Source organism: Aedes albopictus, chromosome 3 (genome assembly GCF_035046485.1).
Source record: "Aedes albopictus strain Foshan chromosome 3, AalbF5, whole genome shotgun sequence".
NCBI lineage: Eukaryota > Metazoa > Arthropoda > Insecta > Diptera > Culicidae > Aedes > Aedes albopictus.
The window spans coordinates 11,171,618-11,187,278 of NC_085138.1; the positions used below are offsets into that span (position 1 = coordinate 11,171,618).

Sequence of the window (15,661 nt, forward strand, 5' to 3'; positions counted from 1 at the left end):
GGTTTTCTCGTTAGGGAGATGGGAACGCGAATATTGAATGCAAAATCAGAAGCGCGCGATAATTTTCGTGGGAAAGTCGGTTTTCCCGGTAGTGTAAACGATCGATGCGGTGATGCGTTTAATATAGAATGCTCGTTGACGTATGTACATTATGCTTACTATTGCGACCAAATAAAACATAATCGGGATGAAGACCATGTCGTGTATTTTCATACAATTAGGCAGCATCCATTTATTACGTAACGCTAGAATCGGATTTTTCAGACCCCCCCTCCCCCCTCCGTAACGCTTTTTTGTATGAAAATCTTAAATTTTTTGTATGGGCCGTAACCAGGGATGCCAGATGATTTTTTCAAAAATCTGTATCAGGATTTTAGAAAATCTGTATTTGTCTGTATTTTGAAAAACTGTGACTGAAAGCAAAAAATGCATCAAGTAAAACCAGTCAGTCCCCATAAGAAATCTGTGAACATGTATGTTTTTGTACCCCGAGCTTTGCACGAACATTTCTATTTGCAGTAAATTTTCACTTAATGGTGTAAATAGCAGATCGATATGATTTTCCATAGTAAAATAAATATGTATATTCTTAATAATTCTGAATTTTTACGTCGCCGGATTTTTTTAAAATTTCTACAAGGATTCTTCCAGGAATTTTTCCTGTGACTTTCCTGGGAGTTTCTCATGGAATTTCTCGAAAAATATCTTGGAACTGGTTCACGGGTTTCCACAGAAATTCCTCTCGAAAATTTTGGGATTCCTTTAAGGACTAAATAGAAAATTTCTGCATAAGTTCATGCTTGTATTTCCCAATGTAGTTTTTCTTCAATGGTTTTGGTTCAATTTTTTAATGAGTTTTTCTAAGGCATTTCTAGGAAATTTAACAATGAATTTCACCAGGGGTGCCTCCATGAATTTATTTGTATCGTGTTCCAGGAGATATTTTTTTAGCAAATATTCAGAGATTCTATCAGAAATTCAGAAATTTCCAGTTTGTATGGAGAACTAGCATAAGTTAAAATTCACAAAAATAAAAAGATTATATAAAAAAAAAATTCAAGAATCTTTCCAGAAATTATTGCTTAAATTTCTACCAAATGTATTAATCCATTTTTTCAGGGATTTTCTCGGAATTTTTCAGAAAATCCTCTAGAAATTCTCAAGAGATTCTTCTGGTAAGTTCCTCCAGTAGTTTATCCAATAGTTCCTTGAGGTCTTCCTCCAGGCGAGTGTAGAATTAGCATCTAAGTTAAAATACACAAAAATAAAAACTAAAAAAAATCTTCCTCCAGGCATTGCTTTGAATTTGTTAAGAATTTTCTTCTGGGATTTTCCTTCATTTTTTTTTTCAAAAGATTCTCTTAACAATTGCTGTAGAACTAACTCAAGAATCTATTAATAAGCATTTTTCAAAGATGTTATCAAGAAATGATTCTGTAAATATTTGTAGACAGTTCTCCAGTTATTCTAGGTATTTCCTTATTTTTTTTTAATTTCTTTGGTGGTTCGCTAAAGAATTCTTCCAAGAAATCTCTTCATAAATTACACGATTTTTTTTTTCGGTTGGACTTAAGAAGTACCTCCAACATTTCTTCCAAGGATTCTTTCAGAAAATTCTCCAGAGAAATTAAAGAAGGATTTCTTTAAAAAATCCACAAGTTCGTTTGCCTGCAATGTCTGAGATTCCTTCAGAAATCTTCTACAAATTTTCCAGAAATCCCTGCAGAAATTTTGCAAGCATTATTTCATTGATATACTTGCAGAGTTACTCCAGACGATGGTTTTCAGAGAAGGAAAACGGCAACTTAAGGCGAAACTGGATACATCTGCTCATTTTTTTTTTTCTGTAAAAACTAACATGTAGGAGTTGTAGGTGCAAGTTAAGGGAAGGATGAAGCATGATCGATGAGATTTGAATTACCTCATGACATCTAAAATGCCGTGTTATTAATTGACTCGGTAGCTTAGTTGAAAAAGCACTTGTCTAGCGAATAATGGTCGTGAGTTCAAATGTCACCTGAGCTGTGGATTTTTTTTTTTCGGAATTTCACTAATAATTTATCCATCTTTTCATGTATATGTTGAGTTCTTTAAAAAATCATAAATTGTCCACACGGATTGGTATATCAAACTTAACTCTTAAGCCATGCAGGATTTTTAGCAGGAATCACTGAAGGAATTTGTCAAACAATTCTTGGAGAAACCCTAGGAAGAGTTTACGAACAAATCCCTGTAGGATTTGCAAATAATTTACTTGAAGAATATCAGAATTTTTATTTTTTTTTCAGGTACACTCTATGCAGGAACTTCTGAATTTTGAAATTTTGAAGAAATCTCTGGAGATAAAAAATATCTTCACATAGGAATTTCAGAAGAAATCCAAGCAGGAAATTAAAAAAAAAAGAAATTTCCGAAGAATTTCCGGAGAAATTTCCGAAAACATATTTTTAATAGAATCCTTGTAAAAATCTTAGGAAGCACTTTTGACTGAATATCTGGAAGGATATCAGAAGAAATCCCAAGTAAATTCTTGAAAGAATCCTAGAAGAAGTTTGTTAAGAACTTACTGTAGAAATACCTTGGTGGAACGCATTACAAAACATTTGCAAAGATCCCAGAAATAAAATCTACAGATATTTCTAAAAACATTCCGTAGAAATTGTTTGGAAATATTTTTGAACGAATTTCTCCAAGAATCCGTGGAGAAATAGTATCCTTACAGAAAATTCCGGATCTGTTTAAACTCCTGCCTGAATCACTAAAAGCAGATATGCAACAGTTGCTGGAAGAATTTCTGTAAGAATTTTGGATGAATTCCTGACACATTTATTTGGGAATTTTTAATGGAATCTCTGGAACAATTACTAAGCGAGCAATTATCTGGTAGACTGAAGAAATACTCCCTGGGAGAATGAGGATCCCTGGGGAAATTTTCGATGAGTTTTTAAACAAATCTCTAAAAAAAGTGTGTAAAGTTTATCCTTCTGGAGTTTTAGAAGAAACCCATAGAAATATTTTCAATAGAATTCCTGGAGAAACTTATCGAGGAATATCTGAAGAATGCCCTTTAGAATTTTCTCAGGGAATTTCTGCAAGAATTTCTTTTAAATATACCCTTTCCATTACCGATGTTCCATACACTAGACACCTCTCTGCCTTTTACCTAATTCCGGTAAAACACCTTCTCTGTGCTTCAACAAGCTAAGATAGCCAAAAGTGCTGGGGCGTGATATTCACACTCAAAGGACCTGAGTTCAATTCACGTTCGCAATTCTTTTCTTTTTTCTGACAAACATGTGCAAGGTAACGTTGAAATTGTTCAAAAATTCCCTTCTTATATATTTTAACTGGCTTTCTCAGTCTGGGGAAATTCAAAACGGGTTACTTTTGTTAAACTCGATGCATCATATTTTAGCAGGTTGTTTTCGTACTCTGTAGTTTCCAAAAGCCCTATCTATTTTTGATCTTCAACACAATTTTATAAATAGTAACTCAGTAGTTTGCAGCAGAGGTGTGTATTAGATATTTCTTCTAAGGTACGATGCGATATTATTAACCCTCTAATACCCAATCCCGCCTTTAGACGGGGTATAGTTTGACCATTTTTGTAATTTTTGTTTCGTGGAAAATCAATGTTTTTGAATTTTTGGCTGATATTTAGGACTGTTCTGTATATCTCAAAATGGTTTTTGGTGTATTTTAAAGCGTATTTACATTTTTAAAAAATCATTGAAAAATTGATGTTTTAGTCACCTTTTAGAAGTCATTGTTTATTTTGTATTGAATCGCTACAATTAACATATTTTAAATTTTTCCCAAATCATTGTATCCTTGTTTAATAGTTTAAGGGAATCGAATACACTCTAAAATTATTTTCCTTAAAATTACACGGAAAATAAAATTTTCTGTGAAAAAAATTTAAAATAATAATATTTCAACAATAATCATAAAATCTCAAAATGTTTTCATCTTAAAAAATCCGTTCCCCAAATTGGCTTCCAGAAAAAATATAAAAGTGTGGGGATGTTCAAAAATAAAAATTAGAAAAATCAAAAACTGAAATTCACGAAATCGCGAATTAAAAAGAATCATCTTCTAAAACGTGTTTTAATCGATTTTAGATGACGAAAAATGATATTTAGATCAAAATCAAAAATTTGGGTATTAGAGGGTTAATACAAAAAAACTGTCACTATTTTCAGTTTTCAATAAAAACATTATTCATTATAAGTTTTATCATTATTACCATTCTACATAAAAGAAGCAAAGTTTCCAACTTTTATGTTCAGTACTTCAAGATCAAATTTTCCTATCAACTTGATATTTCACATGTCAAGCAAATACCAATACATATCAGGAAAATCAACAAAGATATAGTTTACTCGATTTTTGTATAGAGCAACATTATCTTTGAAAACTTGCTGAAAAACTTAATATTGGGCGAAAGGTTATATTTTTCAAAATTTATGTTTCAATGTAAAAAAACGTAAAGAAACCCGCCCTTAACGTATGCTTATTGCATATCCAGGACGTCTTATGTTACGTAATATTTTTATAATAAATTCAATTCGAAAGAAATTTTCCTATGGAATAATGAATGGAATGATTGAAAATTATTGTCAAATGTGAAAAATATGGATTTGTACTCTCAATATTTTTTTATTATTTTGTTTTCCATCTTGCGTGATTGTATGAGGAAACAATATGTGGAGGAAAAATCTGTATCATGATCATGAAATCTGTATTTTTTCTGTACTCTGTATCCTGTCTGTATCAACCTCTAAAAATCTGTATAATACAGAAAAATCTGTATATCTGGCATCTCTGGCCGTAACGCTTGGCCGTACTCCCCCCCTCCCCCTAGAGCGTTACGTAATTTGTGGATGACGCCTTACTGGATCATATTACCTACCAAAGGTGGCTCCAAGATGCACAGCTTATCCTACCCTACTATCAAATACTCCTTCCCGATACAACTGTGGGGATGCTGTGGATTCCACGGTTTCTAGTAATAACGGTTGTCGAACTAACATTCCTTCCCCTTTCCCGATGACCGTAAGGACGTGGCCGGCGCCGTTATTGACTTTAAAATATTGAACTCTCGAATTGTGCACATTGAGATTGTGTAGTTAGTCCCAAGCACCATTCATTGGATCTCTGTGTAACTTCGATTGTTCTGGTCAATCACGGAGTAGTAACTACGATGTGTACGGTTATCTTTGCTTTGCTTTTGCTAGAAAGCTAAATAATCCAGAAAAATCAGATACAACTACAATACAAGCCAACTGAAGAGCAGATTGCCGATGCAATGACGAAAGGGCTACCTGCGCCAAGGTTTCGATAACTGCGAGAGTTATGAGGATTGAATGAGGTCGGCGACTTCATGGACGGTCACAGACGTGTTAGTTACAAGTGATAGAAGAAGACCAGGGGTCTCCAGTTAGACTAGTGGTTAGGTTAAGCTATGGATTGCAATTCCGGAGACAGCGATTTGATTATTTCAAACATGTTTTGAAAAAACTACTTGTTTGCAGTTTTGCTACAGGGTATATTCCCAAATCCTGGAGGGATATTACTGTAAAGTTTATTCCGAAAGTGGGTCGTGCGTCGTATGAAGAAGCAAGGAGTTTCAGACCTATCAGTTTGACCTCTTTTCTTCTGAAATGCTTAGAACGCATTGTGCATCATCACATCCGTGATGTTCATCTGGCCAACGTGCCTCTTCATGTGAACCAAAATGCCTACCAATCTGGTAAGTCCACTGTGACTCTTTTACACAAAGTTGTTAACGATATCGAGAAAGCATTCGCTCAAAAGCAATCTTGTTTGGGTGTTTTCTTAGATATCGAGGGTGCCTTTGACAACGTGCCTTTCGATGCCATATTGGAAGCCGCACGGAGTCATGGTATATCTCCAATGATTTCTAATTGGATTCACCAAATGCTCAAAAACCGATATCTCTTCTCGACATTGCGTCTAGCAGGGATTAGGAAATTGAGTGTTAGGCGAATGCCGCATTGCGGTAAAGCCTCTTAAAAAAAAATGAGTGTTTGTGGATGCCCCCAAGGGGGAGTCTTATCACCACTTTTGTGGAATCTCGTAGCAGATACGCTATTGAGGCAACTCAATAATAGCGGTTTTCCTACTTATAGTTTTGCCGACGACTACCTAACATTGTTAGTTGGTATGTGCATCAGCACCCTTTTCGACCTGATGCAAAACGCCCTTCAGGTAGTTGAGGGTTGGTGTCGCCAATATGGCTTTTCGGTTAATCCGAGTAAAACATCTATTGTTCTTTTCACGGAAAGGCGGAACCGTAATGGCGTTCGACCTTTGCGTCTCTTTGATTCTGAAATCGATGTGACTGAACAGGTAAAGTACGTTGGAGTCATTCTTGATTCCAAGCTTTCCTGGACACCTCACATTGAGTTCAGAATCAAGAAAGCTTGTATGGCCTTCGGGCAATGCCGGCGTACTTTTGGTACAACTTGGGGTCTAAAACCCAAGTATATCAAATGGATTTACACAACTGTGGTTCGGCCAATATTGGCTTATGGATGTCTTGTGTGGTGGCAAAAGGGCGAAGTGAGAACTGTCCAATCAAAATTATGCCATCTCCAAAGGATGTTCTTAATGGCGATGTCTGGAGCGTTCTCTTCAACTCACACGGCAGCTCTCGAAGTTCTCTTTGACGTTGCTCCAGTACATATTCATCTCATCCCCATCCAAATCCTTTTTCCTTCCTTTTCCCTCAGGTAGATGATGAAATAGGCTGTTATTTTGGCGATGGCACAAATGTCCCAAATGGAGGATAACGTGCCTCTGGAGCCGGCCTTCTGATACCTGATGCCTGAGGTCGGCGACTTCATGGACGGTCACAGACGTGTTAGTTACAAGTGCTAGAAGAAGACCAGGGGTCTCCAGTTAGACTAGTGGTTAGGTTAAGCTATGGATTGCAATTCCGGAGACAGCGGGTTCGATTTTCGTTCCGGTAGGGAATATTATCTCGATTCCCTGGACATAGTGTGCAATTGTACTTGCATCATGATATACAAGTTCATGCAATGGCAGGCAATGAAAACCCTTCAAATAATAACTATGGAAGTGCACAAAAGAACACTAAGTTGAAGAGAAGCAAGTCAAGTTCCAGTGGGAACGTACAGCCGTAAAGAAAAAGAAGAAGAAGACCTGAAAAGTGAATCGTTTGGAGAAATGGCGCGCTGTAGTCATCAAGGTAAGATAGTATCCGAGTATTTTATCTCAAAAAATTCCAAATACATCGATGAACACAATAGATTGTAAGCCGCACACCGCACAGCTTTCCCAGCACGAATCGCTTATCACAAGACTTCAAAATTTAACAAATTGCTCTTCATATCACTTGCCTTCTCATCGCATCAAAAGCTCCATTTCACACATGACCAACTTCGATTGCACCATTAGAAAACTTTTTGCTTCCGTGTGCGTTGCATAAACTCCCGTCCGTCCGGGAGCGCAATCTTGATAAGTTCGAGGTTGACTGGATCCCATGCTTCATCGACAGCCAACAAAACGGCGCGGCGAAGCAAAAGTCGAGGACTCACAACGACGTGGCGGCGTGGCGTGGCGGATAATCTGCGGCAACTTTTTAATAGCACAACCAACAGACCGAACGTGGCGTAGCGCACACTCCACGGTTATCGCTAATCCCATCCATTCACTGCTTGTTCCACCGTTCCATATACTCGGGTGCCATCTTTCCGGGGACTTTTTGGTCGCGCACGGCACACTAACTGCTATCGACAGCCACACTACTCCGAACCGAAAGCGGACTGCATCCGCGGCCGCCCGTGCACGAATCGATCGATCATAAATCAAATTATGAAACGGTTTTGCGATACATTTTTCAAGACCGGCAGCTGCTGGCTGCCAGAACAGAAGAGCCGAGTGTGGAACTTCCGGTCGGCGTCGTTGTCGTTGTCGTCTCCGCTTGGCGGCGATAAACTATTCATAGGCCACTTTGCGCGAGAGGCGGTTGTATGCAGCAGCAGCAGGGATGCTAATTAGGGTGTTACCAGTAGTTTGAAAAACTACTGCCTCAAGATTCCACGGCTACGACAACAGCAGGAATTTCAGTACTCTATGTTACAAACTGTTCTCAGTTAAAAATTGCTTGAAATTTGGTCGTGTACACCCTAACCGTTGCTGCTGTGCTGAGGACGAAGTTTCCAACGCTGACGGTCGTTTGGTACTGACATGGCATGGCGGTGCAAACTTTGAAGCTCTTCCAACCGCGGAGGAGGGAAGCAAGATGACGTTGCACTCGGGGAAGAAGGTCATCGCGAGTTTTTAATCATAATCTTTCGCAGCCGATCGGTTGATGCTGACACGTCATGGAGTTGAATATTTCAGCGATTTCATTTTTTTTTTCTTCCCCAAAGTTTTCCTTGCACAATAAACCACTCTTTGGGAAAATTTCACTTAATATCGGTTGGCGTGTGGTTGTGGGTTGACGAGGCAGAAGCGGTGGTTTAATGGAGAATTGCTGATGAACCGATCTGCCGCTGATTGCTAATGGAGATGGAAGCGGGAAAGTTTTGCCTCTCTGATGAGAAATTATTCTTGATTGAAATTATAAATCATCGTTGTTATGCATCTGCTTTATGTACTAGTTTGGTTGCTGAATCTGGATGGCATATATGTTTCAAATCTTTGAATTTTTCATTGTTCATCGAAAGACGACCTTCAACCACCAATTCTGTAGCACGGGATGCATTTCCTCATTGATTACCAAACCCCGTTCAAAATCCATCGGATAACCCGAAATCCCCCAGGTCCCCGACCACTGACTGCTTTGATTGACAGATATTGTTCAGATGATTGATGGCGGTGTAACTGGTGTGTCTATTTTCAGCTCATTGGAAATGCATTTACCTACCGTGTATGCAGCAGCCATACAACCAGCTAGCTAGCGATGTCACCGGAGGCTCCCGGGAGAAATTACAACCGAAAACAAGCATTTCGCATTTGGCTGATGTTTCCCCCTTTCTGCTCACAGGTATCCTCCTCTTCATGGAGGTTCGCGACTGCTCGAAAAGTGCAACTGTGTTTCAAGGTAGGGGATAGATGTCTCTCTACTCTGATATGTGTTTTTTTTTTCTTATGTCCATTCTACATTTGCTTCATAAATTCGAACATGTTAAAAAATAATACAATCAAAATCAAATCATCGATTTATAAAACTCACCTCACTTTTTACCTTCTTCCTTTAATTCTGCTATCAGCTCCTCTGGTAACTCAATTCAAGGTATATATCCTTCAGCTCAATCAGAATATGTGGAGCGGTATGCTGGACGCCCGTGAACTGACCTGACAAAATGAAGCAGCTGGTTGTGATCACCTGGTTGCGCCGCCACCATGTTTTAGATTTTAACATCTTGTATGTAAACATTTGTGCATCCAATTCATTGTGATACACGATTGATGTTGGATCCTGTCAAACCCATTAAGTGGGACGTTCGACGTTGCAGCGGAAACTTAGTTTGTAACCGGCGGTACCGAGCACAATGAGCACGGTACACGCTATGTCCAAAGGGAAGTATAATGAAAAGTGAATGTACCTCAACGCTTATTCGCTAGAACCGTATTTTTGGACCTCGAGATTCAAAATATGTGCGATTTAAAATAATCCATCTTGGGTTTTTTTTTTCATACATTTTTATATGGGATAAAATTAACCTTAAAATGACTTTTTTCGCCATTTATATGGAAAAATAGGAAAAAAATCAAAAAAATCGAAAAAACTCGCAAAAACCAAGATGAAATACATATTTTAAACCGCACAGATTCTGAAGCTAGAGGTCCAAACCTACGATCCTATGGAATAACATTTGAGGTACATTAGATTTTCATAATACTTCCCTTTGGACATAGCGTGCGGTATCACCGGCTGCAAACTGAGCAACTGCTCATTCAGGCACAGTACCTAGGTATAGCTTCCAACTGCGTACCGCTTCCCATCGTTTGATTGAGCGGGTGGTAGTCAACAAAACTTCTTCGATCGTCTCACCGTAGACTTCGATGTCATCAGCAAAGCCGACAATCTCTATCGCACCGGAAATTGACTTTCACATGACATTTCATAACACCGGACTCTGGGTGGAACCTTGCAGGACTCCTGAGGTTATGTGAAATCACTTCCGACCCACCTCTGTTTTGTAAACTTGTAGGTACTCGATTCTGGAAGTAACTTCCGTGAATCTTGTACAGGTATTCGGGTATCCCCACACATATGAGCGCATCGGCAATATCCGGCCCACTGGCGCTGTTAAAGACAAACGTCTTGAAATCTCGCTTCAACAGTGCATCAGAACTTCACACTCACAAATCTCAAAATGCAAACTTCAAACAACAGTGCATTTTATTATTCTGTTCGTGCTCACTTTTAATAAGCCTAAAATAAGAAGATCAGGTGCGCTGGTTTTGTTTACGAAGAGATTTATGCGCTCGAAATCGTGAGTAGGTGCCAAGTGGCCTGCCATTTTGGGATCCTAACAAGTCTGTCCTTAAACATTTTTCTTACATCCAGAGTCACTACTGCACAATAGCGAATTCCCTTTCTTTTACGCTCGAGTGCTTTCAGGCGGTTTTTGTAACCGACAGGATAGCGTCTACGGTCGATCTCCCCTTCCGGAAGCCGTACTGGCCACTCGAGAGACCATTTACGATTTACACCCTCGGTGTGCCTTAATATTCTATTGAGGATGAACTTTTCGAGCACCTTCCCCGCCGTGTCGATCAAGCATATTGGTCTATATGCCTGACAGGTCTCCGAGTGTTTTTTCCGCTTTTGGTAATAGAATTAGGCTATGCCTCTTCCATACTTCTGAAAAACTCCTTCGTCCAGGCACATCTGCATAGCAGACCTGAACATCTCGGGAGCCTCTGCAATAGCTACTTTTAAGGCCAGGTTCGGAACTTCGTCCGAACCTGGGGCCTTACCTACGCTAAGGGACTTTGCTATCCCCGCAAGTTCCACATCGGTGACCCTCTGCTCATCGCCAGCCCCAGTCCCCGGCTGTCCTACGAAAGGAGGCCAAGGACTAGGATCATGACGCGGAAAAAGTTCTCCAATGATCCCCTCCAACACCTCTGGAGATTGCTCTGTAGAAGCCATTACATCTCTCGTCTTGGCCATAACGATCCTGTAGGCGTCACCCCACGGGTTCGTATTGGCACTCTGACAGAGACCCTCAAAGCAGGCCTTTTTGCTTGCTCTTATCTCGGTCTTAAGCGCGGCTTTTGCAGCGGCGAACACCACCCGCCGTTTGTTTAGCTCTTCCTCAGATCGTGCTCGCTGCATCCGCCGCCTAGCCCGTAGGCAGGCGCGGCACAGGTCCGCAATCGCGTCGGTCCACCAGTAAGCCGGTGGTCTCCCATTTCTAGGGTGGACTCGCCTAAGCATGGTCGCATCACACGCACGTAAGAGCACCGCTACCAGCTCGTCACCGTCTAAACCGAGTAAGTTTTGCTCACGGCGGAGCGCCTCTCTCAATACCCCTTCGTCGAAGTATGATGTCTTCCACCTGCGAGGGCTTGGCCTTGGCCTAGCCGCCACTTCTTCTATCTGCTGTTGTTGTAGTCGATACTGTAGCGAACCGCCAGGTGGTCGCTGTGAGTGTAGCCATCATCTACTCTCCAGTTCGAACTACTTGTTAAGCCAGGACTACAGAAGGTCACGTCAATAATTGACTCCGCTTCGTTTCGACTATAGGTACTCTTAGTACCGACGTTAGCCAAGTCGACATCTAAGATGGCCAGTTTTTCTAGCAGGATCTGACCCCGCTGGTTCGTGAAACGGCTTCCCCATTCCATGTCCCAGGCATTGAAGTCACCCGCTATTACCACCGGCCTTCGCCCTGTTAGCACGGTCGTTAAGCGGTCCAGCATTTACGTGAACCGCTCGATCGGCCACCGCGGGGGCGCATAACAGCTACAGAAGAAGACCCCGTTTACTTTGGCAACCACGAATGAGGGCTTCGTCGTAGTAGACACCAACTCCTGGACGGGGTATTTACCCGTCGTCCATATCGCTGCCATTTTTCTGGTCCCATCCGCGACCCAGATGCTGTTGCCGGCGTGTACTCGGTATGGGTCCGATATGATGGCAATATCCATCTCTCACTCAGAAACCGCCTGACAAAGCAGTTACTGAGCCACATCACAGTGGTTCAGGTTCAGCTGCGTTACCTGCACTGTGATTTGTTGTTCACTGCGGCTTTCTTGAAGGCCGGGCACCTTGGACCACGCATCGGATATCTGTTGTTCGAGGATTTCCCGGTACAGATCATGCAGATGGGCGGACTCGAGCAGCTTTGGACTTTATGACTTTCAGAGCCGCATCGCCTGCACAGTTTGCTCCTATCAGGGCCTTTGTAGTCCCATGACTTGTGTCCGGGTTTCAGACACCTGAAACAAACCTCCGGTGGTTCGTGGAACGTCAGATGACATACACACCAGCCTGCCTTAACCTCCCTACTTTAACGGACTTTTTTACGTCCGCCACCGGTATCTGAACCAAAGCTACCTGTGTCCCTGCCGACCCTTTCCGTAGCCTAACTGCTGCGGCGGCCTCATACACCTCGCACTGTTGCCGCAGTGCCGTGACGAGCTCTTCCACTTCGGTGACCTCGTCTAGGTTTTTCACCTTCAGAGTCGCCTCTTGTGTGATATCCCTCACTTCTACTCTTTCGCCAAGGACCCCTCCACCAAACTTTTGTAGACTTGCGTTCCTTGTCGTGCTTGAGCTTGATGATCATCTCACCCGTACGAGTACGTTTGAAACTGCGCATGTCGGCGCCCAGATCCACGAGCTTGGTGTCGCTTCACAGCGCCTTCAAGACGTCCGAGTACTTCGACTGTTCGGTCTTGATGACGAGCGCGTCGCCTTTCTCTCGCTTGACTTACTCTTTTACGTCTTGGTTTGGCGTTCCTAGCTTCCTCGACCTGCGGCTTTATCTTTTTCTTCTTCCACTCGACCTTCGTCCACCCCTTTTCAGTTTTCGGTACACCTGGCTGGGGTCCGACTTGCCGACATTACTGCTGACCTTCGGGGTTTGTATCCTTCTGGCCTTGCGGGCACCGCCAGACAGCTCCTCACCTGACAACTGCCTCATCCACTTCTACGAGTGCTTATCACGAGCAGTCGCATCCACCACACCTCTTGGAGTACCTGCAAATGCGAAGGCCTAGTGAGAAATGGATTGATTGATTTCGAAAAAAATAATAATTTCTAAATGAATCGTGCGATAGCGGGGGGTTTCAAAGATTGTGTGTGTTTGATTGCCGCTGCTAAAGTAATTCGGGTTCGGAAACGGTGCTGAAATTCGTGTCGAGGAATGTGCCGTCTGTTTCGCGTTGTCACGTAGAACGGTCAATGATGGCGCTACGCCTTCCAGTAGTTTTCCATTGTTAAGTTTTTGTAAAAGCACTAAAACCGCAGTTTTGTTTCGTGTTTTTACGTATGTGGCTATCAAACTACCGCCATGCCATCAGTGATTCGCGAGGGATTACAGAATCATCCCGTGTGGCTTAACATTCATAACTTCGTGAGAGCTAAAGTGACGTGTGTTCAAATGATGACTGACAGCAAGTGCAAGGCGGCGAGACGAAGAGGAAGCCTGACTGCACAATGAAGACGTTCCCATGGTGATGGCAGCGCTACCTTGGATTGGATGGATTCCGGTGAGAATGTTCTGATTACTGTAACTACAACAAAATGAACTAAACTAAACTAATACGAGCCAGTTTCAAAGATTTTCTTTGAATCAGGAAGCGTGTTTGCATTATCATTATCCAAAAGATAACGGTAATGTACACATGCGGGGCTTATTGTTAGTGAAAGTCACTTGTGAGTGGACGTGTCTCTCCAGCCTTTCTGAAATGGGTCTCTGAATCTGCAATAGAGCTATCACCTTCTAACTCCCGGACTAAAGCTTTTTGCAATATTTAACATCAAAATGATATTGCAGAAAACTTTCTTCCATAATACCACTGCCGGACAGTGGGGGTTAGTTGGATCACACACACACACACACACACACACACACACACACACACACACACACACACACACACACACACACACACACACACACACACACACACACACACACACACACACACACACACACACACACACACACAGGGCAGCAGGGACAGGAGTCCAGGGGCTTGACGAACCCCCCCTTCTGCGAGTCGGGTGGCAGCTTGGGAATTCATCCTAAGCGAAAATCGTTCACACATCCGTGTGGATTACCACCTTTGGCTCTTCCTTCGGGGAGTGACCGAGCTTCTGGTTTCCAGATAGCTCAAGCAGAGGATGCCTAGGATGTGGCGGGGTTTCAACAGTGGGCTCTGTTGGATCTCCATAAAAAGCCACACATCCGCAAGCAACTCTGTACAAGCGACCTGGTACCGCTTCCAAAGTGCCTTAGCCCAAATACTCGGAGTGCCAACCGGCACATCAGGATCGATGCCAGTAACATCCTGATTATGGCATACTGGTCTACGCAAACGACAACGGACTACGGACTATGGATCGGATGGCGATGATGGGCTGACATTCGTGCTGTTCTGTTCCCTGAGTAAGGAAGGGTGACACCTACTTGAAACGGCGAGCGGGCTAACAGTACGTTTGCCTCCGTCCCGTTAAAACCTTGGCAGGCCTCCAGGTACGTTCAATACTCGCACCAACAAAGGTGGGTAGTAGGCTCAGATGGAACATTCCTGACCTACGCTGATCCGGCTCTGGACACGTACCCCATGAAGGTACGCGTTCAACCCTCGCTTGGCCTCCCTGCTTTGCAAAGATAACCAAGGGATCATAAGCGACTACTACAACGAGTGGAGATAGCGGCCCGGAGTGGGGACCCAACAAAATGGAGAATCTAACGAATACCGAAGTCGAGGAGGACGCGAACGTGTTCCGAAGAAGCGAGAGGATGCAGAGATCACCAGTGACACCGCTGGAAACCGCAGCGATCGCTACCAGTAGCACAATCCGAAGCGAGCTCCAAGGAAACCAACAGGAGCTAGGGTCTTCGAACCAGCGAGTGTTCACACCGACGCCGAAGAGCAGTGCTGCTCAAGAGTCGGGTTTGGGTGAGGTGAGGAAGAAGGTGAACGAACTGTACGAGTTTGTGAAGGACAGACACAACGTGCACCTGAAAATTAAGCAGATGGTGACGAACATCAAATCTGCTGTTATAGCTGCCGAACGAGAGCAAAAGGCACTTAGATTGAGAGCTGAAACAGCTGAAAAGGCTGTAACGGAAGCTGCAGGAAGAGCTACGGCGGAAACTCGGGAGACGCCTAAGAGTCACCGCTCGGAGAAAAGAGGTAGGGACACGCCTGGAGACGAGGAAGTCCCGAAGAAGCAGAAGAACGATCAGTCGCGCGTCGACAATCAGAGAAACGATGGCAGAGACAGTGGATGGCGCACCGTTGAAAGCCAGCGAGTTAAGAAGAAAAAGCGAAAGGAAAAAATAGAAAGGAAGACGGAACCGGAAAAGAAAGATAAACTTCGGCCATCTAGGAGGAAAAGCAGAGGTGATGCCCTCATAGTCGAAGCGAGCGACAAGACAACGTACGCTGCGCTTCTCAGGAAGGTGAGGGAGGATCC

General features: G+C 42.7%; 1 protein-coding gene across 1 annotated transcript in view; it reads left to right on the forward strand.

Moving 5' to 3' along the window:
* LOC115268724 (uncharacterized protein K02A2.6-like) overlaps positions 1-13,230 on the forward strand; it is a 50,799-nt gene extending 37,569 nt beyond the window's left edge. The window contains exon 4 of the mRNA XM_062857171.1: positions 13,038-13,230. Within this exon, the coding sequence (XP_062713155.1) occupies positions 13,038-13,230 (193 nt within the window). The remainder of the gene's footprint in view (positions 1-13,037) is intronic.
* The last annotated feature ends 2,431 nt before the right edge of the window (positions 13,231-15,661 follow it).